Genomic DNA, 27964 nt, shown 5'->3' with positions numbered 1-27964 from the left:
CGAACCATTTTTGAGGACCATGTGCATCCAATGGTTCAAACATTGTATCCTGAAGGCGGTGTCGTGTATCAGGATGACAATGCACCAATACACACAGCAAGACTGGTGAAAGATTGGTTTGATGAACATGAAAGTGAAGTTGAACATCTCCCATGGCCTGCACAGTCACCAGATCTAAATATTATTGAGCCACTTTGGGGTGTTTTGGAGGAGCGAGTCAGGAAACGTTTTCCTCCACCAGTATCACGTAGTGACCTGGCCACTATCCTGCAAGAAGAATGGCTTAAAATCCCTCTGACCTCTGTGCAGGACTTGTATATGTCATTCCCAAGACGAATTTATGCTGTATTGGCCGCAAAAGGAGGCCCTACACCATACTAATAACTTATTGTGGTCTGAAACCAAGTGTTTCAGCTTCATTGTCCAACCCCTGTAGCTTGCCATACTGGGATTCACAGGATAATACCTGACAGACCGAAGGTTCTTTTGGCTAATGATTCCTGTTAAGATGTTGAGCTGATTTGTTAGTCTCACTAAAAATTTTATATTCTAACTATATTAGTAATTCTGTTAATAATTAATAGTTGCTAATAGCCAAACCAATCGCTGTTGCTCAACAGTGGTGCTCTGACTTGTTAGTGAGACTAAAGATGGAATATTTTAACTTTATTAATAATTTTGTGAATTATTAATCTTGTGAATAATTTTTAAGTATTCACTTTTTTTAAAGCATTTCATAGCTTCATTCTTTGCTTCATTTAACCTTCCACTCAGCAGTGATAAGACCTTCAAAAATCAGTCAGACTTCTGATATTCTCACCCAAGGCTGATATTTCTCATTACCACCATGCTAATTAGAGTGTAATTTTGTCTGGAAATGCAGCTGAGTGCTGGTCACAGCCAAACATAGTCCAACAACAATCTTATAAATGCATCAAATCTACATACGACTCATCTAACCATTTTTCTATGGGTGAAAAAAACAAAAAACTGACCTTTCACACAAACTGTAAGTAACCTAAGTATGCTTATGGAATCTATAGATACACTTTAAAACAAAATTGGACACTCAGAGGCTATATTTTATTTAATTTTATATTTTAGCCCATTAATATGTACAGCCATGTTTATTTAAGAAATTATTATTAAGAATTTATTTGAAATAAAATAGTTTCATAAATGACACTGAAACAGAGCATAATCTGAAAATTTTTTAAAGTAATTTTTAATTAAAGGAATCATGGTTTGAAATTGTATGTTCAGTATAAACTCTAAAAATGTTCTGTAATATTAATCTGGTGGATTGTGGAAAATGCAAAACAATTAAAACTGTTGAACCTGAAAGAAAAACTAAGCTTGGTTTCATTCATTCACCCCCACCATTTTTCAATAAAGCATACTAATCTCTTTGTTTGCTAATGATCTCAGAAGCTGAATATTCCTCATAAACAAAAAGTGGCTTTGAAATGTAAATGTATAGATTAATCAGTGCTTTATATAAAGCCGGTGCTAACACTTGTTTTTATTTGTTTATTTGCAGAAAATGTAGATTCGGCCCAAATCATCAGCAAACTATACAGCCCTTTAGAGCTAAAAGGCGAGCAGGGAGCCCCCTCAGAGCATTTGATTTCTCACACAGAATAAAGATCTCTAAGCTTTCCATTTAAAGTCAAGTTTACCAAGAATGAGCTACATTCTCTGCATGTGTCTGCAGTCTGTGTCCTACTAATTAATCATTTTTAAAGTAAGAGCCACCCCCATATATATTTCTGCTTCTGTCTCAACTTAAACCTGGGTCAGCTCTGAGAAAATGGTCAGATTTTTCTGACGATTCATTTTGTATTACAAACCCATTAAATAATTTTTAAACAATTTCCTTTTTAACGTTGCAAACCTTGGAGATGCTAAAACAACATATTTAAATAGGTCTGTTTTATAAATTTCCAATAAATAAATGGAAATGTGTGAAATAAATATTGAGTTTTCCATTTTACAAAACATCCACCTAGTAGGTACAAGATAAACCATTTACTTGGTTCTTTATTGGACTCTTTTTCACTTCGTTCATTATTAGCATACTATGAAGAAATAAATGTATTTCACTAAATCATGAGCAAAAGTGTGGAAAGTGATCCTAATATAACTAGATACACTGGTGGAAATCAGTAGGATTTAAGAAAAACAGTTTATTCAGCATCAGAAGGCAGCAGAGGTCAGGTGTAAAGGGTCAAATGATTGGGTTCATTTCATGGGTAGGCTGTTACTGCTGAATACGGCGGATGGACTGGATCTGAGGGGTCTGGCAATGGGAGCCAAACTCCCTGAAGTGTTTGTACTCCCCACAGTGACGATCACACTCCATGATATACTGGTAGCCACGATAACCAGGGTACTGGTAGCAGACAAATCTGTGAAGGGAAAGGAGGTGGGGAAAAAGTCCAAAATTAGGTAAAGTTAAAACCTGAGCAGGATTTATGAGTGTGAGTTCAAAGAAAAGAGACGGATAGGAAAGCAGCTGGGAACACTCACGCTCCTGACTGGACCCTGAGAGATCCAACTTCATTGTTGCACCAGCCCATGGCCTGCAGTGAGGGATAATCATCACTGAGCTCACCCTTACGGCCCATGAAGTTCTCACGCTCAAAGATAGTCATACGACACTCTCTGTGGTTCTGCAGAGAGGGGTGAACAAGGGAGAAAGAGGTAGAAAAACACAAACACTCAAGCTGTTGGTCTGGTCGGACAGGTCTAAAGTAATTATCGAAAGTAATTACCTGCTGTTTTACAGACATTCACTTTTGCTAGAGCAAAAAGGGCAACAGCTGACGAGTAGAGACTTACAGCACAGGCGATAGGTCTGAAGGAAGTCATCCTCTCAATGTGATAGGCATTGCTACCTCCAAAAGCATCACACTGGGGGTACTCGCCCCTTTCCAGGATGAACTGCTGTCCCTGGTAGGAGGCATGCTCATAACCCACCCAGCTGGAATGAAGCAAGGAAAGCAGCTCTCAGTTAGTACTGATAATCTTAATGTGCTATTTCTGTTGTTCCACATTGATTTTTATGACAGCACTGCAGTTTGTGCTGCCCTCTTTGAGCAGATGTACTCACGCTCCACTCTCCACCCTGAGGGAGCGCACACTCTCGAAGCCAAACTCCATCACATTGCAGCACTCAGAGGTGAACTCATGGTGGCGGCCCTGGAAGCACTCTTCATCGTAGACAATGATCTGTCACGGAGACAAAGACAAGCTATAAAGAGACTAATCTGGACCCAGAATCACATATGTCTCAAACTCACAACAAGACAAATAAAATCACTTTAGCCAATCAGTGTTCAGGCCTCTGATTTGGGACTGTTAATTTCACTAGCTTGTTTAATTAAAGTGCATTAGAGTTACCGGAAGAAGTCCCAGTTATGGGATACCATAAAGGTTTGATGTCATAGCCTACTCCAACACCTGTGGACTCACCTTCCAGTGCCCGGAGAACTTGGTGCAGTGGTGAGTCATCTTGTCTGAAAAGGAAGAAGAAGCTACTGTGAAAATGCCACAAAAACGGGAGGGGCAGGAGATCAGTGCACTCAATCTGAGAGAGTCAATTCTTTGATCTGATTGTAGTGAAGCAAAATAATGGCAACAGCTTGGAAAACGTGAAGAATGTTTCTGGTACACTCAGTAGGAAGCAGGACATGAAGAACTGACCTGATACTGCAAGGCAACCAGACCTGCTTTACTTCCTTCAATTTCGGACATCCCCCTTACACTTCACTTTTATTCTATGCCTAAAGTAGGCCTTACACTCCAAGATAGCTGGCTGAGTGGCCCAAACATACAGCAACTAATGTGTGAAAATCTGTCATATGTGTGAAAAAGTCTGACAGTGCAGTCAGGATGCTGCAGTCAGCTGTAACACCAGAACTGTCGCTATCCATTAATTGTCCATTCACCATTTTTGGCTCTCTCCCCCACCTGTTCTATCTTTGTCAAATTCTCTGTCAATTTCCTTACAAAATATATTGCAGCCATTGAAATTTTCCACCACCTTCGCTCTTTATCTCATCCGTTGGGTGTGGTGATTGCCTTCGGGCCCCAAGGCCTGTACAGCTCTGCTGTTTTTATGGCAGGGATTAAGCAGGGGTTTGAATACAGATGCATGTAACACCAGGTGCGCTGTTGCACCCTGGCCGCGCTACCCTGGCTGTTTGAGGGACGGGGAACTCACCTTGCTCTGATGCCCTTAGGTCCTGTTGTCAGAGTGAGAAGAGCCACGAGCCCCCACCCTTTTAAAGCCTCCCCTGACGAGGGGTAATGCTAAAACCCCCAGCTCAGCAGCAGGGAGGGGCTTTGCTTTGTCCCCCTAGTTCACCCCCACCCCCTCGACAAAAGTATGGCTAATCTGTAAAGGGACAGATATGCAGACACCACATTATCACCCACACTGAGATGTAGGAATATAAGAGTGACAAGGCTGTGAAAGCTGAGAAAACACTGAGGGCAAAGGACACAAGAAGAGTTGGAGAAGGGAGAGAATAGCCCAAAGCTGTCTGACTTATTTTTAAATCAGGTCACATGTAGTGGCAGTTTCAGCCTGAATTTTCCTGGCAGTCTTTTTTTTATTTAATATGCTTTTTATATTTACAAGATTATCAGTAGAGACACAAATATCCTCCTTCATCCTGTCATCAGTCTAATGAAAATAATATATTAGCACTTGTTGCATTTGCCTTTAAAAGATGAGAGAAGTAGTGTCTGTCCAATGTTGAATTCCACAGAATTCCACAGAAGCTGGGTTTCATTTCACACACTCAAGCCTAATTACTCCCAGACATGTAGAAGCAAGCAATCACTTAAACAGAACCTGTCTGATGACATGAAATAGGCCGAAGGATTTCGATAAACAGCATCTCATGTCCTAATTTAAAGAAATTCAAGAACAGATGAATAGCAGGCTGAAAAGGGTTGCAAAAACATTTTTAAAGATGTGGAGCTCAAGCAAACCACAGTGAGGGCTGTTATCCACAAATGGAGAAAACATGGAACAGTGGTTAACCTTCCCAGGAGAGACCGGCCTACCAAAATTACTCCAACTGCTCATCAACAATTCATCCAGGAGGTCACAATAGAACCCAGAACAATTTCTAAGCCACTGCAGGCGTCACTCACCTCAGTTAAAGCCAGTGTTCATGATTCACAAGCACATAATATGCCAAAAAAATCTTGATGATCCCCAAGAGTTTTGGAAAAATAATCTGTGGACTGATGAGACAAATGTGGAACTTTGTGGAAGGCGTGTGTCTGGTGTAAAACATATACTGTCAGTTACACATGATAGTAGAGTGATGGTCGGGGCTGCTTTGCTGCTTAAGGGCCTGGATCACGGGGAATAATTGATGTAACTACGAATTGTGCTCTCTACCAGAAAATCCAGGAGAAGAATATCCGGCCATCAGATTGTGACCTCAAGCACAAGCACACTTGGGTTAGGAAGCAGATTATCTTTGTATGATATTAAAATAAGTTTGATGATCTAAAACATTTAAGGGGGCAAAAAAATGAAAACAGGAAAAATTTGTAAGTGGGCAAATACTTTTTCACAACACTGTATAACTTAAAGCTTTTTCGTAGTAAAACTGTGATCAACTGCTGCATTTGCCATGGTGACCTGTTTAAATTCAAGTTCTGTTGGGGCCCCAAGATTAGCAAGGGGCCCTATACAACCACAACAATTGCTTATACCTAAGGCCATCCCTGGACTGAAATACAAATTTCAACTTTATTCTCTGTTCCTTTCCGTATTGGACATTTTTGGTGTAGAGTGTCTTCATGAACTGAAACCTTAAGTGATATCATCAGTTGCAGTCCAACATGAGTGCAATAAGAACTATAAACACATGAGAGGAAGTCATCCATCCAGGCATCTGGTGAAGCAGCAGTTCGCGTGCTACAGTCACTCCTTGTCATGACGCTGCTGTAAGCCAAGTACTCTGTGACATCAGTTAGAACTCTACTCGGAAAACTACTCCTATCAAATATAATCTTGGGTGTATGTTAAAAGACGATCAAGGACTCAAACTGTTTAATTCTGGTTTGGGATTAAACTGATCTCCAACCCTTTTTCACGCATTTAACAGAAACTGCCTTTCCCAAGGCTTCAAACAAGTTTAACCAGGAGACTCCAGTTTGTTTAAAGTGATTAAAACAGCACTTGTGCGTGAGTGTGTGCATGTGTGTGTCTGGTTGTGTGTGTACTTACATAATCAGCTACTTGTAAACAGGGAAGTCGGAGGCACTTCTTTTATGAGCAACTCAAATTCCTAAACAACAACTCTACTTCCTGTGAGCCCAAAGGAATTTCGGCCACTTCGAGATGTATTATAAAACTAGAGGTTATTGCATACAGTACTAGGGGCAGGCAATCAAAATGCAAATAACTTTTTCTCCAGTTTATAACATCAAACCCACTTCTATCAGAACAAAATAATTCCTTTTTCATATATCAATGTTCTGCAGGTTTCTTTGCTAAATTTAAAAGCTGTTGGAAACCAAGAGTAAGAGTTGACATCAATTCTTAGATGTAAGTGTGGCTGTTTACAACTCTTCTCATAACAGATGGAGCAGTTTAATATCCAGTTCAATACAAATGTCATCAAAGAACGGGAAGTCAGCATTATCAATTGGCTTTCTCTTGTAAGTGAGAAAAATGTAGTTCAATACTCTGCTGGTTAGATCAATTCCTGTGCGGCATTGGGGCAGAGAAGAAAGAGGTAGTGTAAAATTACTAATGACCTGGTGTCTCTGCAGTCATTTATAGATTAGATAGATGGATTAAAAATTAAGGTTTCTGCATGTTAAAAGCTAATAGATATCAGTCTGTGGGAGTGTAAAGCTTTGGTGCAGATCATGTGACATTTCGACTGTGAAGGGTTTCTTAGCCTGATCATATTTAGGTTACTGAGAAGGGGTTAAGGGAAACAACTACAAACATTACAGTCATTAATCATATCTCTAAAAAGAGCATTAAGAGTAAGGCTTGGTACCAGGAACATACCAACCTATAATTTTTAAAATCAACATTATTAAAACTTACTGGCATACAGTAGTTAAACTACAAACAGCACTAATAATGTACAATGCTAAAAAAAAAAACTGTCAAAAAATATTCAAAAAGTATTCAAGAGAACGGAAGTAGTTTATGAGTTCAGAGGTACATGTCATTATCAAACACAGGTGATTAGATCAATAAGAGGTTTCTGAATTTCTGTCTGTGGGGTGAAGCTTTGGAACAGTCTGAATGTAAAGCTTCAGCAGCATATAAAAATTTGATTATAGATAAATATCAGACTTAAATAATAACTATTATTATTACTATGATTACTACCGTTTATTATCTTTTATATTACTTTACACTGTATTATTGTCTTCCTGATGATCATCGAGGTTCTACTTAATGGAATGCACTTTATTTTTTCACTTTTTTAATAGTTGTTTTGAATCACAAATTTAGCATGAAATTAAATATGTTTTTCTAGATGAATAGGGAGTAATGGCAATAATGTTGCAGAAGAAGGGGTGGATTAATAAAAGTTTATACTTTACCATTAAACCATTAATACCACTATCATTCAAAGTAATGGCGGCACCATTGGGGCTGGTGCCCATCTCTGGTGGTTACTGGTGGTTACTCCATGCAGAAAGGCTGGCCAGGATTTGAACCCAGGATCCTCTTTCCTCAAAGCAGCAGTGCTAGCAACTGCCTCTCTTTGCAGCCCCTTGGTCAGAATCTGAGATTCGGCTCCAGATTTGTTATTTGTAGCCACAAAGACTATTTTCAGCCCCTTTCACAACGCTTGAAGTTGGGACTTTCTGTATATTTTCTGAAAGAACAAAGACAGCAAGATGGTTGATGCCTCTACATGACTAAGCGACGTTGTGACACCCTCGTTATTGTCTACTTATTAAAGGATTAGTCATCCTTGTGGCTTCAGGGTGTGATGTAGTGATGTAGTGATATATGATACACTTGATTTCTTAAAATTAACACACATTGGACAGGTCTCGCTGAAGTGTGCCGAGACTGTTCCAGGAACTCCGCTATGGGTGATTTCTTCAGTAGTGGCAATGGTATTGAGCAAGATCAATGAGGCATCACATAATGGGTTATACCCTTTAGAATGGGATATAACCTATGAAAAATTTTAAACGTAGTGCTCTGTTTCAACTTTGAGGAGTCCCACTCCATGCCTCCTGAGGTTTCCTCTGTAAACTCACATCTGATCTGGACATGGCAGGGTCAACTGGTGATTTATGAATGGCCAGAGGCAGCTTAGAGACGGGATTTGCAGCTATGTTACATGACTATTATGTCAAAGAGGTTGTTGAAAGGTATCTTTAACTCCTATCACCCTCTGCCTTCCTCCATGGTAAGACACTGGTCTATCAATAATCCGAACTGGAATCCCATGTTATATTGGCAGTATTTAGTCATGAGTCCCAGACGACCCCATGAATGGTTTTATCCCATGGGCCTCAGAAAGAAAACAGATTGCCATCCCAGATGAGTTCCCAATCTGGTGGATATACAACACAAAATGACCACAAAAAGGAGACATTTTGTACTGTGAGCAGTGTGGAGTTTGCACGCACTGTCCATGGGTATTTGTCCTTACGACTGGTTGGTCAGAGTAGTGTGTCACATATAAAATAGTTAGAGGTGAAGACTTTTTCCCGCCGAGCAGTTTATTGTGTAACACAGAGTATGCGCACGCGGTTGTAAAAACTAATCGTGCGGACTCGTCCGGCGGATGTCCGCTTTGAGTCTGTCTCAAGTACAGAAGGACCTCCACGGAGTCAAGCAAACCCGACTCTGTGGGAACCTTTAATCCGAGCAAACTTGGGTTTAATCCTCCACATATAGGCAATACATGCATTGGTTAACTATTTCCATAAGGCTCTCTAATATTTTTCTACCTTTGTTTTGGTCATATTACATGATGGAGTGATATGTACATATAAAACTGCTTGAAACCATTAACATGTTAGGAGAGAAGACTGAGAGGCTGAATACAGCAGAGGCATTGAATACTGTTGTCTCTAAAAGATTAATTAGAAATAAAATTAAGTATATACCAGACTGTATTACAAGATTAATTACAAACATATCTCAGAATTTTAAACCATCATCTTAATGAACCAAATATCGTTCTGTTAATGTTCACAGACAGCACTGAAGCTATGTATTATTTTGTCTTGTTTAATGAGATATTTTTGGGAATTAAAGTATTCATCTTTGTGTCTGAAATTTCTTGAAACATTCACCATTTTTGATGGATTTGCAAGCTTGTGTGATAAAAGTTTTTGAAAGTGTGTTGAAAGAAAATTTAAAAATGGGTATATGAATTCAACATTTGTTTAGGCATTTAGTATTGAACAACATTACTCTGAGAACACATTTCAGTCACCAATAATAAAACAAGAAATGAGTCTGAATCCCAGCATGAGCTGTATCATATTGGGAGTCATACAGATTACACAGCATGATTAGTATGAACCTAATCTGCACACATCCAACTCAATTTAATCCATCTTCACAAATGGAAATCATCGCAGCAGAGATGACATAATCCAGATGTAATCCAATTGACATAATCCTGGAATTATCAGTTTGATCATCAGCAACCTTTATTTCACTCACAGGAGGATCAACAAAACGGGAGGGCCATGTTTACAGCAATGGTGTTTTTATTGAAAGATTTAAATGAAATGAATGAGATGAAAGCCTTTTATTAACACATTTTCACTCAATATTATATGTTATCACTCGTTGTTTGAAATAGAGAGAGTAACCGTTGTTCAGAAGGTGGCAAACTAAAATAAAGCTGATAGCTTCCAAATCAGGGTGGAAAACTGTTTGGTAGGTTAAGAAACATATTATGTACTGTTGGATTGGCTCCCAGTCAGTTTTCCCCTTCGCCATTTCAAACACACGGGTTGCCATTCTCTCCTTTCTTTTGACCCATCTTGAATACATGACTAAACACATTTGGCCCAATGTACCTAACTATTGTTTACTTCTGTTGGTAGAAAAATGTCTTAATGAATTATGGACATAAATACTATATATCACTTTTAGTATAATTCTAGTATAATTCAATTGTATATTATTTTGATGAATTTGTATTACACAATATTTCCAGTCAGCTAGGTCTGATCTCTATTTGGAAGTTGACTCTGATAAAATATGACATACACAGATTATTCACTCTGATCAAACCAAAATAACTATAATAAGCTGTTCCTAGTGGTCGATATTATTTATTGGGTGCATAAAATCCCATTTCCCTACAGTAGGTCAGAGTTCAGAAGATAACTTAAAATTGTCAGTTGTCCAAGTTTGAATGAATCATTCCTAGTGTATAGTTTGTAGGAAACGTCATGTGGTAGACAGCTCCGTTCCATACCTGAAAAGTTGGGTATAAAACTTTCAGCATAAAGGGAAGAAATTGTAATGGCAAAGGGGCAAAATGGCGGGCAAACAGAAAACAGACAACACATGTAACCCATCAGGATAATAACTTCTAATGCATTTAATCAAAGATGCAATTCGGTCATTATGAAGTCACTTTTAATCGAGGTTAGAAGTTGGAGACTTTGTCTCACATCAAGGCACAGTGATGTTGTAAACCCTAACCTTGCGTAAAACCTCTGTTCAGGTTTTAAACAAGTTAAAAGTCTAAAATCTAAATATTGTGTAAAAATTTATTTTTGTATTTTTACAGTGGAGAGTATGTCTAATTGCATATATGTGCATGTTATGTCTTGTTTTGGCTCTTCATGGCTAAGCGATGGTGATTTAAAATGCTCTGTCTTTGTTCTCAGCTCCAGGGCTATTGAATATGATACATTGTTGTTAGCCTGTGTAGGTTATTACCTCTTTGTGCCCTTTGGATCTTTGCATTCCTCGTGTCTACATACAGCTATAGCTCACAGGCCCAGCAGCCCAACAGGGGGTAAAACTGCCTGGGTCAGTGCTTTCCTTTGACAGTGAAATGCTTACAGGCAGCCTAGAGGGGCCAGCAGTGTTTCCAGGGTATGCGATGACCTGCCGGCTTTGGCGCAGACCAACTGTGATGACGCGAGGCTTTCTATTGTGCTGTGAGCCTATACCTTTGGCCTTTGCCAGAGTATAAAAGCTTGAGTCTAGCTCTAACAGGACCAGCACGAGCCAGCCTCCCTCACAAGGCACTGCAAGCTGTACTAAAGCAGGTAAGACACACAGATACAGCCGTACACAGCTGAGCCTCAGAGCTCCACATCCAGAACCAGGGCCCACTCCCTGTCATCCACACCGCCCTCTCAGCCAAGGGGAAAGACCCAAACAGAAGTGTAGCATCCAAATGAGCCTAACACATGAACAGCAATAAATCCCAACAAAGCACATTTCTACCTACATTACCCTCCAGATGATGACAATGTTCTGGAACACTTCCCTTTCATTCACATTATTAGCCTCTGCAATTCTGTCTGTTTACACCTCTATTTCTGACCCCCCCCCACTTGGCTTCCTGCATCTGATGTACAGACTCTCCTGAAGCCCCTCACCATGTCTCAGACTGCCAAGACCGCCTCCAGCCAGGGCGTCGATGCCAAGGACAAGGGAGCCCCAGCTCCAGCTGCCACCAGCAAGCCCACCAAGACCGGCGAGCCTGGCATGGGATCCTACAGAGTGAGTCACTGCAGCAACAATATCCACATTGGAAGAAATTTATTTGGCGCAATTTATTTCGGAAGAAGAGTTAGTGGGAAATTAGTGGGACTTCTGAAGGAACCCAGCTTGAGACAAGGTGAAAGTGGAAAAATAGGCATATAAAGACTGGAAGACATCTGTTCAAAGATGTAAAAACAGTGAGGTGTATAATTTTCTAGAGGTTTGAAACTCTAATATAATTGTCAGTGTAATAAACTGAGGTACCTTATTTATTTTACATTTCAGTGGACAGCATTAAAATGAACTGTTTTCCAGGCCCATCATTGCATAGAGAGTCTATGTTTACTTCAGTAAATTATCTAATTGGTTTAAAGTAGATAAAATAAGACTTGCTTCTTAAGGTACATTATTGTAAATATGTGCTTATTTATTATTTATTTTGGAAATCATTATTTAATTACCAGACACATTTTCTTTAAATTTCAGTAAATGCAATAAGGAAAATACTTCAGTTGGTTGGGAGGCTATCCTAGTTTCTAAATACTTTATTTTCACGAAAAATCAGGGATTAAAAATCCAGCTTTACTAAAAGTTTGAAAGGATCAGCAAAAAAATCTACTGCCATTTTTTATATAGTAGATGTATTCATACTGATATTTTCTTCAAATCTAAATTTTTCTAGAACTTGTATATACTTATAGCTATGGAGTCTCACTGGAAGCAAATAGGAACATATTACATTTGTGGGAAACAACTAATTTAATGTACACTTTAACTCCTAAAACTCTGATAGAGCCCATCATTTTTCATAAAAGTGTTTCTGAGAACTACATTTCTTTAACAAAGCGATTTCCTCAAAAACCTGCTGTGTTGACTGAACATGTTGTAAAATTACTTTATATTCATATTAATATCCTTTCTAGATTTAGGCTTTAATGGTTTTACTTATTTTAGTGTAAAACTGAGCTTGCAACACCCCTCCTGTGCAGATCATGTTGTTCGACCAGGAGAACTTCCAGGGCAGGATGATGGAGGTCCAGAATGAGTGTATGAACGTGTGTGACCGTGGCATGGATAGAGTGCGTAGTATCATTGTGGAGTGCGGCCCGTAAGTTCCCTCACAGAGACATGATTTCAGCAGCTCGGACTTCTCCATACTTCCCTTCTTCATATATGTGTTACTCTTCTCTGCCATCCTCCTTCTCTCCTTCTCTGTGCTTACCCCCCTGTGACTGGTGCCCCCACCCACCCATCCGCTCTAGCTTTGTTGCCTTCGAGCAGACCAACTTCCGTGGCGAGATGTTCATCCTGGAGAAGGGAGAGTATCCTCGCTGGGATACCTGGAGCAACTCCTACCGCAGCGACTGCCTCATGTCCCTCAGGCCCATCCGCATGGTACACTCAGCATTTAAACTTAATGAAAACATACGTTACGCTGTTTTCTAAGATGGAAGCATAATCCAGAATATTACTGAGAGGAAATTTAAATGTTGATGCTTTCCGTTAACACTCAAGCAGACTCTCATTGAACCACGCAAATTTGGCTGAAAAATGACGGAATAAAATAAAAAAGATTTCTACATCCATTGATGTCTTAATGTGGCTGGAAGTAAAAAGGTTCAACTAGGCGTCCTAAGCTAAACAAAGGTCTGCTTTCAATGTCTCTTTTTATAGAGCCAAACTGTGACATCAGACCAGCTAAACAAACACTGGACTCTGTTTTCATTTGACCTAAATTTGAACAGCATTCAACAGGATAAACAAAGTTTGAGTTTCAACAACTTATTTCCATACATTCTGACAAGTGAGCAAGACAAAGCCCCATTTCCAACACATATTTCTGGGTTTCTGAAAAAACTCAATGAACCTAAATTCGAGTCCCCCGGGACTAAAACTAGAACAACACTGCCATCTGTAGACTCATTGACAACACTGACACCAAGTCAGGAACAAAAACTGGTTTCTGGAATCTTGAGATCATCGTTCTGTGTTTGGGTTTTCCTCTCTGCAGGACAGCTTGGAGCACAAGATCTGCCTGTATGAGCTCTCCGACTTCAAGGGCAACAAGATGGAGATTCAGGAGGATGATGTGCCCACCCTCTGGGCACATGGCTTCTGTGACAGAGTGGGCAGCGTGAGGGTGCCAGGAGGAGCGTGAGTGGATATACGTATTCACTTTAGTTTAAACACAGTTTAAAATCACTTGGTTAAGCAGATAAGTACTTACAGATAGTTTTTTACTTGTATACATGTTGATTAGATGGTAATATTTATGTAGCTACCTTCAGCGTTTGACTATCCGGTCTCTGTTAAACCTTTTAAGGGAACTCTAAACCTCCAGTTAACAACCAGAACCTCCTTAAAGACACCTATGTCATCTCTATTACCTGCTAAACATCTTTAAAGTGCAAAGAGTTGTTTAGAACTCTATAAGAATCTGTGTATGGGAGACCTCTTTAAGGCCACCTTGACCAACTTAATAGATAGATAAAACTTCCAGTTGGACAAATACTGAAGCTTCAAAAATACCTCTTTAAAGAACCAAACAGATGAAAGACTTCTCAGGCTTTCTGCCGGATACATATATCTTGCTCATTTTTTAAAAATTGTATGCGTCAAGGAACTTCTAGTGGACATCTGGAAGCTCATTAGTGGCTCCACTGATGACCAATAAGGCCGAATGAAGACTCTCCAACATCTACTTAGTGATAGATACCAATATTGCTTAGAACCTTGCTCCCCAAACTTTCTAAACACTAGGTAGAACTTTCTCATTGGCCACAGACCTTTCTGTGAGTCCTGCAGAAGATCATAAATGAGAGCAAGTAGCCCCACAATTACAAGTTGACCTTCTAAAACCATTCTTAAGGCCTCGCAGAGACTAAATAGGACAATTTGGGAGGCATTAGGATCTCAGGACTTCTTACAAGACTTCTAGAATCTCATCATCTCCTGCAGTAACCACACACTAAAAGCTATGTGCACATGTTTACTGGAACACACATAATGCTGGTTTCCCTCCATGTTTCTCTCAGTTGGGTGGGTTACCAGTACCCCGGATACAGAGGCTACCAGTACCTGTTTGAGTGCGGTGACTACAGACACTACAATGACTTCTGCGCCTTCCAGCCCCAGATCCAATCCATGCGCCGTATCAGGGACATGCAGTTCCACCAGAGAGGATGCTTCACCTTCACTACTGCCAGCAAGTGAAAGACACCTGCTGACCACCTGGTGCTGCTGTAGCTCTCTCAGCTTTTTATCTCTCCACACTTCTTCTTTTTTCCAAATTCTCTGGTGCTTTCCTCGACCTCTACCATCATTGCTCCATTCCAAAGGAAAGAGAGATTGAGAGCAATACCCTGGACATCATTTAATGACTTTTTATGGTGCTAAGAAATAAACGTGTTGTGAAAAACCTGATTCCTTCATGGTTGGATAACCTTTATTTATTTTACAGCAAAAGCTATATTTTGTGTTAATATTCGGATATAATTTATTTATTTAAATATTCAAACAGGCTATGACAATAATACAGAAAACTGTAAAAAAAGACAGAGACAAAAAGAGTGATGTACATGTTGGTTTAACATTTATTCACCACTTGTTTATCATTCAACAAGTCAGAATTTTCATCTATATTTTCTAAATAATTGCAAAAGATTCCATTATTGCATTTTTTAATATAAGGATTTATTTTGTTTTCTCATTTTTTAAAATACAACTACATGAAGCACCAGAGACACATTGGTTTGTTAACAACAATGGAGTGTAAATGAACCGGAAAAAGCATATGTTGTTCAAAGTTTGTTTTTAGTTTTAGGTATTAACTTTAGGTATTGATGCATTTACATTTAAAGTACCTCACAAAAGTGAGTACACCCCTTACATTTTTGGAAATACTTCATTACACCTTATCATGGGACAATACTGAACATATCCCACTTTGATATAATGTAAAGTAGTCAGGGTACAGCTTGTATAACAGTGTAAATTGGCTGTCACCTTGTCACCTCAATAACTCAACACACACTCAATGTCAATCCACTGGCAACAGAGGTAAGTACACCCCTAAGTGTCAATGTCCAAATTGTGCCCAAACTGTCAATATTTTGTGTAGGCACCATTATTTTCCAGCACTTTAACTATCCTGGGCATGGAGTTTTCTAGAGCTTCACAGTTTGCCACTGAAGTCATCTTCCTCTCCTCCATGACAACATCATGGAGCTGGTGGAGGTTAGAGACCTTCGCACCTCCACACTCTGTTTAAGGGTGCACCACGGATTCTCAATATGCTTTTATTCAGATCCACAGAAGGTTATTTGCCATGAGGTGCCATGTTGAACTTCCAGTGACCAGTATGAGAGACTGTGAAAGTGCTAACACCAAATTTAACACACCTGCTCCCTATCCCCGCCTGAGACTTTGTAACTCTAACGAGTTACATGACACCAGGCAGGGAAAATGGCTGATTTAGAAATTTTCATTTAGTGGTGTACTTACTTTTGTTGCCAGTGGTTTAGACATGAATGGCTGTGTGTTGAATGGTTTTAATGGGACAGCAAATTAACACTGTTGTGCAAGGTGTACACTGACTACTTTACATTGTATCAAAGTGTCATATCTTCAGTTTCAGTCCCATGAAAATAAATAATCAAATATTTACAAACATATGAGAGGTGTACTCACTTTTGTGAGACATTGTATGTACATTGCCGTGAAAAAAATATATGCACATTACAGATTTATTTTTATTCTTATTTTGTCACACTAAAATGTTTTAAATCATCAAACAAATTTTAAAATCATTCTTAGATAATCCGAATAAATACAAAAAGCAGCTTTGAAAAGATTACTTAATTTTTAAGCGGGAAAATGCTATCCAAACCATCCTGGCCATATGATATGTTCTTCTTCTTTTGTTTTTTTTTATTTGTATTTTTTTTTTTTTATTGGGTGATGACAAACCAACGTAAGGTGCATTTCCCGCCACCTACCGGACTGGAGTGCGGATGTCAGTGAGAGGGAACTTAATTCACTCTCATTAATGATGAGTGTGTGCATAACCACACACACACAAATTTGTACGCGTATGAATATGTAAGTTATTGATAAGTTTGTCCCCCTGTACAGACAATGAATAATGAACTAGAGTCTCGTCTATGTACTTCGTACGAGGTGAGGTGACTGTTTTGTCCCTTTGTATAACGTTGACAACCATGTAGAAAGTTGATATCAGTTTTCTGGCTTCTGTTGCTTTCTTCGTCAGATTTACTGTTTACGAGGTATAGTGAATCCGGCAATGCGTCACGTGGTCAATACCAGCTAGAACTTGAAGGCAACACGACATTTCATAAACTTTCATTGGGGCTTGAGCCGTGAGGAAGGTACCATGTCTGCACTTTGTAAAGCTAGAAAAGGTTAGTATTTAGAGACAAAACACAGAAGACCAATGAGACACTTTAACAGAAGAAAGAAAATCATGTTATAGCCATTGTATTTGCGTGAGAGCTACTTAACTGTATCACGACTGAACACATAACCAGCTGTTTGCTCATGCCTTGGATTACCTAACAGCTTTAACTTGTGTAATTTACCCACTGGAGGAAATAAACCTCTGGTAATTTTCTCTCTGCCTCTCAGTGGGACTGGAAGCAAGTACATTAGCGCGTAATGTAGCTGTTTTCAGTTAGCTCGGTGGCGAAATAAGGTTTCCGTTTAGCTGTAAAAATCAAAAAGTGTTTCCGCTCCCGGTTTGATTACAGAGATAAATACAGAGCACCGAGTGCTGCTGCTGAACTGTTTCATTCGTTGATTTATTAGTTAGATGAAGGTGACTGGTGGTGGGAATGACCTTTCACCTAAATAGCCGATTGCTACCTGGTTAGCTACTGGTGCGTTTAAAGACCTTACTGCTGGTCATGTGTTGTAATAAATTAAGAGTAGAATACGTTTCATTTCTGCAGCTTATTTGAACGCAGTGTAATTATCTTGCGCAGTGTTAGTGGGGAAAATGACCAAAACATACCACCCTAATTAAGTTATTTATGTAGTAAAACCACATTAGCCCAATTAACACGACGCATTCCAAAAATACTAATAAAATCAGCCAATGGACAGTCAAAATAAATAAAATGCACAAAGATTCCATTTTTTGTAAACTGATATCTAAACTAAATGTGGAATCGCTGCTTCTGGGCAACGTCAACTTCAGATTTAGATGACACCAAAACTAAATAAGAAGTATTTAAAAATCTTTCCCTCGGCCTGCAGTCAGAGCCCCACAACACAAACGCTGCTCTAAAAATAAAAATCCCCCATAATCAAATAGGCTACTTCAGTACAGCACATGATAATCACGATCATTCATGGTTTTTAAATACAAAAATATTTATTGTTACTTTCATGGAAAAAAATTCGGGAGGTTTGCATCAGTTAATCGTTTGGCCAGCTGAACATTCTGGATTTATAAAACATATTTAAAAAATAGCCAAACACTTCCTCTGGTTTCTCTTTTTGAGTCATCGACTTTACTGCTGAGAAACAATAAGGACTGATGGGTCAACATCAACACCATCTCCTTGGCCAGTTCGGTTTCTGAACTCATCACTGAATCCCGCCATCATCAAATCTTTTACAGTCCATGGCTGCTTCTCTTCAGCCCACAAAAACCTTGTTTACAGCTGTTTGGTTGTTAATGATGTTTTAGTTTGGTTTCTAGATATTTTCTTCTGCTTCTTTCTTCTCATTCATCTCATCGACTCATGTTTGTGTCTATTTGCCCTTCCTTTCTTCTGTTGTTCATTTTCAAGGCAGATTGCTTGAGTGTCCCATTCAGACGCTTTGACATCTTCGTTGCTGTACCTGGATGATTCATGTTCAATCACAGCCGGAACATTTTTGTTTTGACGTGCTCCACATTTTAGACCGAGCTGACTGGGAACAGCCAACATCTTTTGCCACTCTGTTAATTTATGTCCTGGAAGGAGTTTTTTCAGGACCGCTTCTGTTGTTTCAGCTGACAGCTCCTTGTTGAGGCCATGTCTCCTGCCAATTAATCAGGGATAACGTTTGATCAGGTCTCCAGATTCTCATGTTTAGCTGAAGACTGGAGCAGGTTTTTGTTTCAGAAATGCTGATTTCAGAAATTCTTCTCTGCTCCAAAAAAGATCATTAAATGCAAAAAAGTATTTTTTAAGTATGTTTTACAAAACCCAAATGATTAGCTGGTAACTAAAACAGACTGAACATCCTCCAAGAGCAGTGATTGGGTATTTTTGTGTGTCAGAACTACACGATCATTGACATTGTATTTGTTCCAGAGCCAGATCTGCTCTGTGACGGCTACACGGCGCACTCAGTGTTGATACCTACACGTGTTCATCTCTCCTTCAGTTCTAGACTTGTGTCTTACTGGCTGCCGGAGTCTGTCACAGCTGGCGGAGCTGCCAGAGACCCATCAGTTACTGAGGCAGACCTGCAGAGACTACGCAGACAGAGAACTGGCCCCCATCGCTGCCAAACTTGATAAAGAGCATGTTTACCCTGCTAAACAGGTACCAACACACACACTTGGGCTTTTCTATCCTTATGGCCCATGCATTGACTTCCACTCATTTTTCATGTAGTTATATGGCCTAACCCTGACACTAAACTCACCCTAACCTGAACTTAATTCACAACTTAGTCTTAAACCTAACCACTAGCCCAACATCAGCATTTTCCCCCATGGGGACCAGGGTTTGGTCCCAGACAAGGAGCAGTGGCTCCTAACCACGTAGTATATTTTTAGAAAACGGGCCTCATCATGTAACAAAAACACACACAAGGCTGCTTGACAGGAGGATTTGTTAATGATTTAGGAGTTATTAGATCCAGATTAGAATCTGGGTGTGTTTTAGGGTTGTCAAAAACAGATGTTGAGTTATAGTAAGTGTTTTTAGTGTGTATTTAGATACTCATTAGTTAACATCCATGCCTGTCTTGCCCACATCAGTTATTCCATAAATTGGCCCAGGTGTGTTGCAGACATCCCTCACCATCAGATTCTAATACTGGATAAGGATTACCTGATTAAATACAAAAAGCTGTTTTCAAATAATTTATTCAGAAAAAAACAACCCAAACCAACCGGGTCCCATGTGAAAAATAACCTAAAGGATCTGAACCTACAAAATGGCCGTCCCACCCTTAGTGGCAACGCCTGTCATCAAGTGTTGTCATCAATAACTGGAAATGAGTTTTTTACAACACAATAGAGGAATTGTGGCCCACTCTTCTTTGCAGAATTATTTTGATTCAGCCCCACCGAAGGAGTTTCAAGCATGAACGGTCTGTTTAGAGTCATGCCATAGCAACTATATTTAGGTTCGGACTTGGACTAGGCCTCTAAAAAACTTTAATTTACCCCATCCAGAGGTATGCTTCAGATCATTGTCCTGATGTAAAATCCAAGTGCGCTTGTGCTCACGCTAAAGAACAAATGGTTAAATATTCTTCCGCAAGCTGCCCAGGTCCTGAAGAAGCAGAGCAGCCCCAGACCATCACTGTACCACCACCATGTTGGCATGATGTTCTTTTCTGAAATGCTGTGTTGGTTTTATATCAACTGTAACAGGATTCATCCATCCATCCATTGTCTGTCCCACTTATCCATGCAGGGTCGCCGGGGGGCTGGTGCCTTTCTCCAGCAGTCATTGGGTGAAAATACAGAATATTTTCCCAAAATTCTCAGGGATCATCAGGAGGTTATTAAACAAATGTGAAATAAGTCTTTGAATTGTTTCTGGTCAGCAGCGGTGTTGGCCTTGGAACTCCCCCATGGAGGCCATTTTCTTTCTTATTGTTAAATCATGAACTCTGATCTGATCTGAGCTGAGGTCTGCAGAGCTTTAGATGTTCTGGGTTCTTTTGGAACCTCCAGGAGTAAATTTGATGGGGCAGGCCCTCCTGGGAAGGTTCACCACTGGTCCGTGTTTTCTGCATTTGGGGTTTTAGTGATTAATCAAAGTTCACTAATTTAAAGGGGGCAGGAACCTTCTTTACACAGGATCAGGATGGTTTGGATTGCTTTCTTAGCCTAATTAATGAAATTATCATTTAAAACTACCCAGCTGATTATAGTCTGACATTAAAATTAGACTGATCTGAATCCTTAAGTGTGACAGAAAAGAGGAAATCTGTTTGGGGGCACTTACTTTTCCATGACACTCAAGGAATTTGTGTCTTACTTTTGGATATGAACTATGAGAAACATCACAGTGAACGTTGCTTTGCTTGTTCAGGTAAAGGAGTTGGGGGCGATGGGTGTGATGGCCATGGAGGTCCCAGAGGAGCTTGGTGGAGCAGGGATGGACTGCCTGGCTTACAGTCTGGCGATGGAGGAAATAAGCAGAGGCTGTGCTAGCACGGGCGTCGTGGTCTCTGTTAACAATGTAGGTCCAACCTGTCGGCATGAAGGACCAAGTTAGAAAGAATTGGTCTAATGTTGGGACTTTTGTTCTCATGGCCCACTGTGTCACTGTGGTTCTCAGTCTCTCTACATCGGACCAGTTCTGAAGTTTGGTACAGAAGAGCAGAAGAAGCAATGGATCACCCCCTTCACTACTGGAGAGAAGGTGGGCTGCTTTGCCCTCAGCGAGCCAGGTAACCTTAGGTTCTTCTCTTTCTGCAGCATCTGAGTGTTTCATCAAGCACAGACAAAGAACGGTGATGCAACTGTGCAAGAGACATAAATGCATTTTTTTTTTTTTTATCGTAAGCTGAACTGCAGAAGTTTTGCAAGGCAGTTTTAGGTCTTAGCTCATGAAGTCATGGTAAAAAGAAGGTACACCCTCCTTTAGTTGTAGGGTTCTGTCTATCACAACATAATTTAAAAACATCGCCTTTTTAACAGGTTGGAAAATTATATAAATCTAACTTCAAGTGTCGAAAAACGTGAACACATTTATTGAATACAGATGAAGTTAAAATGAAAGGTGAAAAACTAAGTAAGCCCTTGCTGCTCCTTTAGGAAAGAAGGAAGCTGCCAGGAGCTGCTGACCAATCACAGTTGATCATCCTCAGTGTAATCACTGCTGTTAAGGCAGCATACAGGTCTGTTCAGACGATGCCAAGCAGGAAAGACAACAGCAGAGAACCAATTGTTGCTGGCCAGAGTTTTGGGAAGGGTTTCCAAACAATTTGAGTTCGGTTACTTTTACAGTTAGAAAGATCCCAGCAAATTCACCCTCAGGACAGAATGTACAGTCTTCAGAAAAAATACAAATAAAAAAACCCAAGAGCTCCATGTCACACTCCCCAGGCCTCATTTTAGATCCAAAAAGGTTGTGACAGTACAATTAAACAAAGACTGAGTTAAACTGAATTATGGCTTATTGGGAGGAAGCATCTTCCCTCTATAACAATATGGCAGCATAACTTAGGTTCACAATGTTGCATCTGGATAAACCACAAGGTGTCTGGAACGGTGTGGTTCTGGACAGATTAGTCAGTAGTAGAGATGCTTGGTCAGAATCTACAGCGCCATCTTAAGTGAAAAGCAAACGTAGCATATCACCACAAATGCCTCATACCAGCCGTGAAGCACGGGGCCATGCATTTCAAAAAGCTAAAGCTTCATCTGAAACGGGTCAGCAGGACCATGATCATAAACACAGCAGCACAGCCGAGAGAGTCTATGTGGACCTCTCAAAGTCCACACCTCATCCTGATTGAGATGCTGTGGTGGGACCGAAAAAAAGCTAATTATTGCTGCTGTGCTTTTAAATGACTGGTGTACTTCTTTCACACTCGGCTTTTAAATTGTAGCTGCTTATTTGTTTATTAGAAGTAACTCCAGAGTCAGTTTTTTACACTTGAGATTAGATTTCAGAACCTTCAGAATGTGTTTCAGACCTGATGAATATTAACATGTCCTGACATGTGAAACCATGGAACTGAAAGACAGTGTACTTACTTTTTGACTGTGGTCTGTTTCACCCAGATGAAATGCAGTGATTTAATTATGTTAACCTAAAACTCAGGTAATGGCAGTGATGCTGGCGCTGCCTCCACCGTGGCCTGTCAGGAGGGAGAGGAGTGGGTGCTGAACGGAACCAAAGCCTGGATCACCAATTGCTGGGACGCCTCCGCTACGGTCGTGTTCGCCACCACAGACAAGAAGCTCAAACACAAGGCATGGCATAGAGCACTCTGCTGCTCTGTCTGCAGGGAGGAAGAATCCGAGTAGTGTCTGTTAACTGTTTCTCTCCTCCGTGTCCCCAGGGAATCAGCACCTTCCTGATCCCCATGCCACATCCTGGACTTTCTCTGGGGAAAAAGGAGGACAAGCTGGGCATTAGAGCCTCGTCCACTGCAAACATCATACTGGAGGACTGCAGAATCCCACTAAACAACATGTTGGGCCCACGCGGTGCTGGATTCAAGATTGCTATGGTATTTTAAAGCATCCTCTAGTAGTAGCAACTCTACGGTGGTGACCAGAATCACTGGCTGGTTGTTTGCTGTTTCTGCACAATAATTGTTCTCTATGATACAGCCTGGGATACAGTTTCCTTCTGCAGAGGATTTAAACTGGATGCAGGTAAAACAGGAAGCAGATGGTGGCAGATTTGGACATGGGAACACCATTGTTTTGGTTCTGTCTTTCTGGCCAACTTCTTTTCAAATGAATATAAAAGCTTAAGTCGCATACCCAAAGTTGTAATTGTGACACTAATGGATGCATCAGTGCAACAATTAGTGCCTCACATAGTCCAAATTTAACAAGCCATTAGCCTCAACTGCACAAACGTATTTTAAATGATATTTACAGATTGTATTATTTACTCTATTCTCACCCTCCGTTCAGTTAGAGAAATTATTAGAGAAATTTCTTACACCAAGCTGAGGTTTGGTCAATTTTATACATGTTAAAAAAAATTGTTCATAATCATAAATGATAAATGTTTCAAAGTTTAAGCAGGGATCTCTTTAGCTCTGTCCAACATGTAATGTGAATAAATATAGTTAGCGGTGGATCCAGTGGGCTTGTTATGTGCAACACCAGTGATGACGGTTGTCACATACATATTATTGGAAACAACATGAAATTCTGCCCACATTTAGATAGAGTCCTACTTCTGCTCTGGTTTCTTAGTGTTTGTCTCTCTGATGGGCACATCGTCAGCGTTAGCCTTCTGTTATATCTAGAACCGAGCATGAAGGGGTTGTATGAAACCTAGTGGTGTTGAAGGGAAGCAGCTGAAAGTCTCACTTTTTCTTCCTATGATCGGTCAGTATTTTGCACTACAATCACATAATATTAGAAAAACGATCCTCCATGGACACATTTGGTTTTCTAACATATTATTTTGCCGTGAAAAAAAACCCCATCTCAAGCTGGGTTTCCAGATTAATCTCCAGAGTTCTCTAAATGTCAGGAACATGCATACATGTCTCCTGGTTGCGTTTACACGTGAAGTCTGTGCTTACGTCTGACAAAGCTGCATGAACGATCTGTGTCCTTCAGCAAACCCTAGACAGCGGACGGATCGGCATCGCATCCCAGGCTCTCGGCATCGCTCAGGCTTCCCTGGACTGCGCCGCCGACTACGCACACAAGCGGACTGCATTTGGAGCGCCCATCGGCAAGCTGCAGGCCATACAGGTAAGGCAAGCTGTGCTTAAACTGAACTTTATACTTGACTTGCTGTTGAAGGGAAGCTAATATTGAGCTCAGTATGATTAATTTCAGTTCAATTTGTATCACCAGTTACATTGAAGGGATTTTAAATACAGAACCGTCCATCTCAGTTATCATTAGTCATCATCTCCACAGTGGGCCCCATCATGACAAAGCTAATCCTTCAGAGTGAATAAAAGTGGTTAATGTTAACTGTTTTTCTTTGTCTTTGCATCATCCAGTTTAAACTGGCGGACATGGCCGTGGCTATAGAGAGTGCTCGCCTGCTCACCTGGAAAGCTTCACTGCTTCGAGATGCAAAGAAACCCTTTACTAAGGTGAACCACTGCCTCAGTTTTAAAGCTTAGATTTCTCCATCCTGCCCCTCTGTACAATGTATGGAACAGATTGAACATTCAAAACAAGTTTTATTTCCAGAGTAAATTCATTCAGTGAATTCATGCACTATTTTTTGTCCTTTGCTCTTAGTCCCAACTGTATTGCAGCAATTATCTCCTATAATTCTGTATTGTTCCGGAAACATCACCAGACCTGGTAATGTTCTGTTTTTGATCGCCCTGTCGGTCATTTTCCCTCTCCAACTCCTGCGGTTCCCACCAATTCCAGCCCTAGGCTGATGAAGGTCACTTATCTGACTTAGAAAAAAGCTTTATGAGAAAACTCCACCAGCAGGCTTTGACAGACATGACTAGATGCACATATATTTGCACTGTTGTAGCGCAACATCCATGTGTCCTCGGTCAAACTGGTGCAGCTTTTAGGAACCAAATGTTGCTTGCATGAAATAAAGAGCTGACCATCGTTGAATCTTGTTACATGATTCACTTGATGAACAAAAACAGAGTCGTTGGTTTCTCTGGCGTTTCCTGCACCCAGTCCTTGGTGAATCATGACTACCTCAGACCTCCTCAGTGCATTTGGGTGCATGGATGAATTGTGGTGAGGGAAACCTCTGTAAGACAACACCTTTAGGTTTTATTCTACTTTTGGAGTGATGGACATGAACTCTGATCATCTTTTACTACAGGAAGCAGCCATGGCCAAACTGGCAGCATCTGAGGCTGCCACTTTCTGCTCACATCAGGTAACAAAACACATGAACAATAGAGGACTCAAACATAACCAAAGCAGCGACCAGATTAATGTCTTGTTTGTCCTGTTTTGCATTCTGAATCAGGCCATTCAGATTCTGGGCGGGATGGGTTATGTGACGGACATGCCCGCCGAAAGACACTACCGCGACGCTCGCATCACAGAGATCTACGAGGGCACCAGTGAGATCCAGAGGCTGGTCATCGCTGGCCAGATACTGAAGGAATACCAGTCATAGATGTGGCTTTGCACAACACAGACCCTTAATTCTGGATGAAATTCAGTTTTTATACTTTCTTCAGTGGAACAAGGCCTTTATGCTGAGGCTTGAAGAGAACCTTCAGGGGGTCGTAAACCAGCAAGACCTCAACAGTCTCATGTCTGCAAGAAATTCTGGCATTAACTGAAACAAATCCTCACTGCCTTCGACCTAGAGGAAATCAGACCTCTAGGTTTTTCTGGCCAGTTCTCACACATTTAAAATCGGGCATAATTTCTCCAAGGCTGATCTTCTTTGAGTCAAATGTTAAATGTAGTTGTTGAAGCTTTTAACATAGATGTTTCCTTCATATGTTGACTTTGTAAAGTTTTCTCAGAATCCTTGCACCGTGTTGTGGGTGTGTTTTAATCTGCTGTAACAAATCCTTCAAAGCCCTGCTGAAACAAGAACTGCTCATCATGTACCATTCAGGAGTTCAACCACCAGGGGGCTACAGAGTGCCTTCGTGCATCTTGACCCATTTCTGCATTCAGGACTGATTGTGTAATGAGCCCACTGTGATCACACTTGCAGATGATCAGAATGTTTAGTTCTCGGGGTGGCTAACGGGTAGCTGTGTTAAAGATGGTCTGATTTAAACAGTTTTGGTTCATTACATGAAGGTGTGTGATGATACACCATGTGTCTGCTTCACAGCTTTCAGCGCTCAACATGTACATATTTGATGGTAATTTATTGTGGTCAGATGTTAAAAGAAAAATAAAAAAGGAAAAAAACCTGAAACCCACCAGCTTCAGTTTGAAATGTGATGGAGCAGCAATCTGCAATCTGCTGCCTGCTTTGTTGTCCTGGCTCTGTGTGTGTGTGTATGTGTGTGCGCCCTGCGTACTCCTTTCCCCTCCATTACTCCACGTGAGGGCTCTGATTGCTTGGCAGTTCCAGATCTAGGCCAAGATTCCGGATGCTGGAATGACTCCCTGCTGATTGTGCTGACGATAGGGAGCATTGTTCGATGTAGCTGCTTGTTTACTGTGCTGGCAGGGTGTGTGAACCAAGGACCCGATGACTCTTACCTCAGTGTAATAGTCTTATTTATTTCCCTTATTTCACATACAAACAACAGCTGTAACACATGCATTTATAGTGACCAAGTCCCTGAAAGTTCGCTATAGGCTTATAGGATGTGGCAGGTTGTTTTTAGGTTTTCGCACTAATGCTGTTCCAAGACGGGTGGATTTTATTGGGACAGACGTAGTGCATAAATTTGAAGTAGAAGTAAAATAATAGCCGGTTTTCAACATTTCGGACATAAAAATCTGAAAAGTGTGCCATGTCCCTTTATTTAACCCCACTGAGTCAATACTTTGTAGAAGCAGATTGTCCCACCTGAGCCGCTGTTCTCTGCTGCTCCTCCAGAGTTACCATGGGCCTCTTGGTTGCTTCTCTGATTAATGCTCTCCCTACCTGGTCTCAGTTTAGGTGAACGGTGCTGTGTGAAATGTCCAAAGCTTGGAATTTGTATATTTTATTTATATATTTACTAATTACTCCTGAAGGTGATCGGTTTAAAGTAAAGGGGGCTGCAGATTTATATTTCTAAAAAATATAGAAAACCAAGAGTCATCTTCCTTCTATTTCATAATTATGCACTACATTGTGTTGATCTGTCCTATAAAATCCTAACAAAATACATTGACGTTTGTGAGGGTAACTTGACAATGTGAAAATTTTCAAGGGGTGTGAATACTTTTCTCAAGTTTCTTCATATTTCTGGATTATTTGGTGTATCTGTGTAGCTTTACATTGCGTGGCCTCATTTGCTCCTTACTGTTTACTGCTACATTTGTTTTCTCCAAAGCCTCGTTTGATCAGCACTTCTAAGCCAGGCCTGAGATGGCTTCCATCTTTCTTGGTGCAATGTGTGGCGTTACCAAGGCTGCTTGGACGATTGAAGTCGATCCGTTGACCCCTAAACCTTTGGGCTAGTAGTAGAAGTCACAGATTCGAGTTGGTGTGTACTGCAGTCACTCGACTGACTCTAGACCAGTGTCTAATGCATCTACAAGGCGCCTGCTGCCTTCACGCATTGCTAACTGGCTCCTGAATGCTCCAGCAATTCAAACAAATCATTTTAACTGAATGTTCAACTTTTTGGTCAGTAAGGACCTTCTGTAAAACATGGGTTTTTAGGGGATTTCTGAAAGTGACTAAGAAGGTGGTGCGTATGAGCCAGAAGCTGACTCTTTTAGAGCAGTTTTTT

The 27964-nt window shown here is 40.5% G+C and overlaps 3 protein-coding genes across 3 annotated transcripts; 2 read left to right on the top strand and 1 right to left on the bottom strand.

Annotated features, from left to right (window-relative positions):
- Positions 1 to 2166: 2166 nt before the first annotated feature.
- cryba4 (crystallin, beta A4) lies at positions 2167 to 4323 on the bottom strand. The gene is made up of 6 exons (XM_047373039.1): positions 4226 to 4323; positions 3475 to 3518; positions 3113 to 3231; positions 2842 to 2983; positions 2530 to 2672; positions 2167 to 2408 (listed from the first exon to the last, which is right to left on the bottom strand). Exons 2-6 carry the CDS (start codon positions 3511 to 3513, stop codon positions 2261 to 2263), a joined length of 591 nt encoding a protein of 196 aa, XP_047228995.1. The 5' UTR covers positions 3514 to 3518; positions 4226 to 4323; the 3' UTR covers positions 2167 to 2260.
- Positions 4324 to 11116: 6793 nt separating this feature from the next.
- crybb1 (crystallin, beta B1) lies at positions 11117 to 15130 on the top strand. The gene is made up of 6 exons (XM_047372821.1): positions 11117 to 11265; positions 11582 to 11725; positions 12697 to 12815; positions 12970 to 13102; positions 13719 to 13861; positions 14743 to 15130. The coding sequence occupies exons 2-6, from the start codon at positions 11603 to 11605 to the stop codon at positions 14918 to 14920; spliced, it is 696 nt and encodes a 231-aa protein (XP_047228777.1). The 5' UTR covers positions 11117 to 11265; positions 11582 to 11602; the 3' UTR covers positions 14921 to 15130.
- A 1909-nt stretch (positions 15131 to 17039) lies between these two features.
- acads (acyl-CoA dehydrogenase short chain) lies at positions 17040 to 26487 on the top strand. Its single transcript, XM_047372817.1, has 10 exons — positions 17040 to 17127; positions 19103 to 19263; positions 20992 to 21141; positions 21241 to 21352; positions 22732 to 22883; positions 22973 to 23143; positions 24219 to 24356; positions 24614 to 24709; positions 25420 to 25476; positions 25570 to 26487. Exons 1-10 carry the CDS (start codon positions 17100 to 17102, stop codon positions 25720 to 25722), a joined length of 1218 nt encoding a protein of 405 aa, XP_047228773.1. The 5' UTR covers positions 17040 to 17099; the 3' UTR covers positions 25723 to 26487.
- Positions 26488 to 27964: the final 1477 nt, after the last annotated feature.

This window comes from Girardinichthys multiradiatus, chromosome 8 (assembly GCF_021462225.1).
Source record: "Girardinichthys multiradiatus isolate DD_20200921_A chromosome 8, DD_fGirMul_XY1, whole genome shotgun sequence".
Taxonomy (NCBI): domain Eukaryota; kingdom Metazoa; phylum Chordata; class Actinopteri; order Cyprinodontiformes; family Goodeidae; genus Girardinichthys; species Girardinichthys multiradiatus.
Note: the sequence above shows the minus strand (reverse complement) of the source record. Positions and strands in the feature narration are given on the sequence as shown.

What these genes read in the sequence shown, in the direction of transcription:
- cryba4 (XM_047373039.1), bottom strand. Translation starts at nt 3,513, where the DNA reads ATGACTCACCACTGCACCAAGTTCTCCGGGCACTGGAAG. An exon ending in AGTTCTCCGGGCACTGGAAG is followed by an intron (nt 3,232 to 3,474) that starts GTGAGTCCACAG and finishes TCTCCGTGACAG; the next exon opens with ATCATTGTCTACGATGAAGA. An exon ending in CTCAGGGTCCAGTCAGGAGC is followed by an intron (nt 2,409 to 2,529) that starts GTGAGTGTTCCC and finishes TTCCCTTCACAG; the next exon opens with ATTTGTCTGCTACCAGTACC.
- crybb1 (XM_047372821.1), top strand. Translation starts at nt 11,603, where the DNA reads ATGTCTCAGACTGCCAAGACCGCCTCCAGCCAGGGCGTCGATGCCAAG. An exon ending in ATCATTGTGGAGTGCGGCCC is followed by an intron (nt 12,816 to 12,969) that starts GTAAGTTCCCTC and finishes CATCCGCTCTAG; the next exon opens with CTTTGTTGCCTTCGAGCAGA. An exon ending in CCCTCAGGCCCATCCGCATG is followed by an intron (nt 13,103 to 13,718) that starts GTACACTCAGCA and finishes TCCTCTCTGCAG; the next exon opens with GACAGCTTGGAGCACAAGAT.
- acads (XM_047372817.1), top strand. Translation starts at nt 17,100, where the DNA reads ATGTCTGCACTTTGTAAAGCTAGAAAAG. An exon ending in ACTTTGTAAAGCTAGAAAAG is followed by an intron (nt 17,128 to 19,102) that starts GTTAGTATTTAG and finishes TCTCTCCTTCAG; the next exon opens with TTCTAGACTTGTGTCTTACT. An exon ending in ACAAGAAGCTCAAACACAAG is followed by an intron (nt 22,884 to 22,972) that starts GCATGGCATAGA and finishes CCGTGTCCCCAG; the next exon opens with GGAATCAGCACCTTCCTGAT.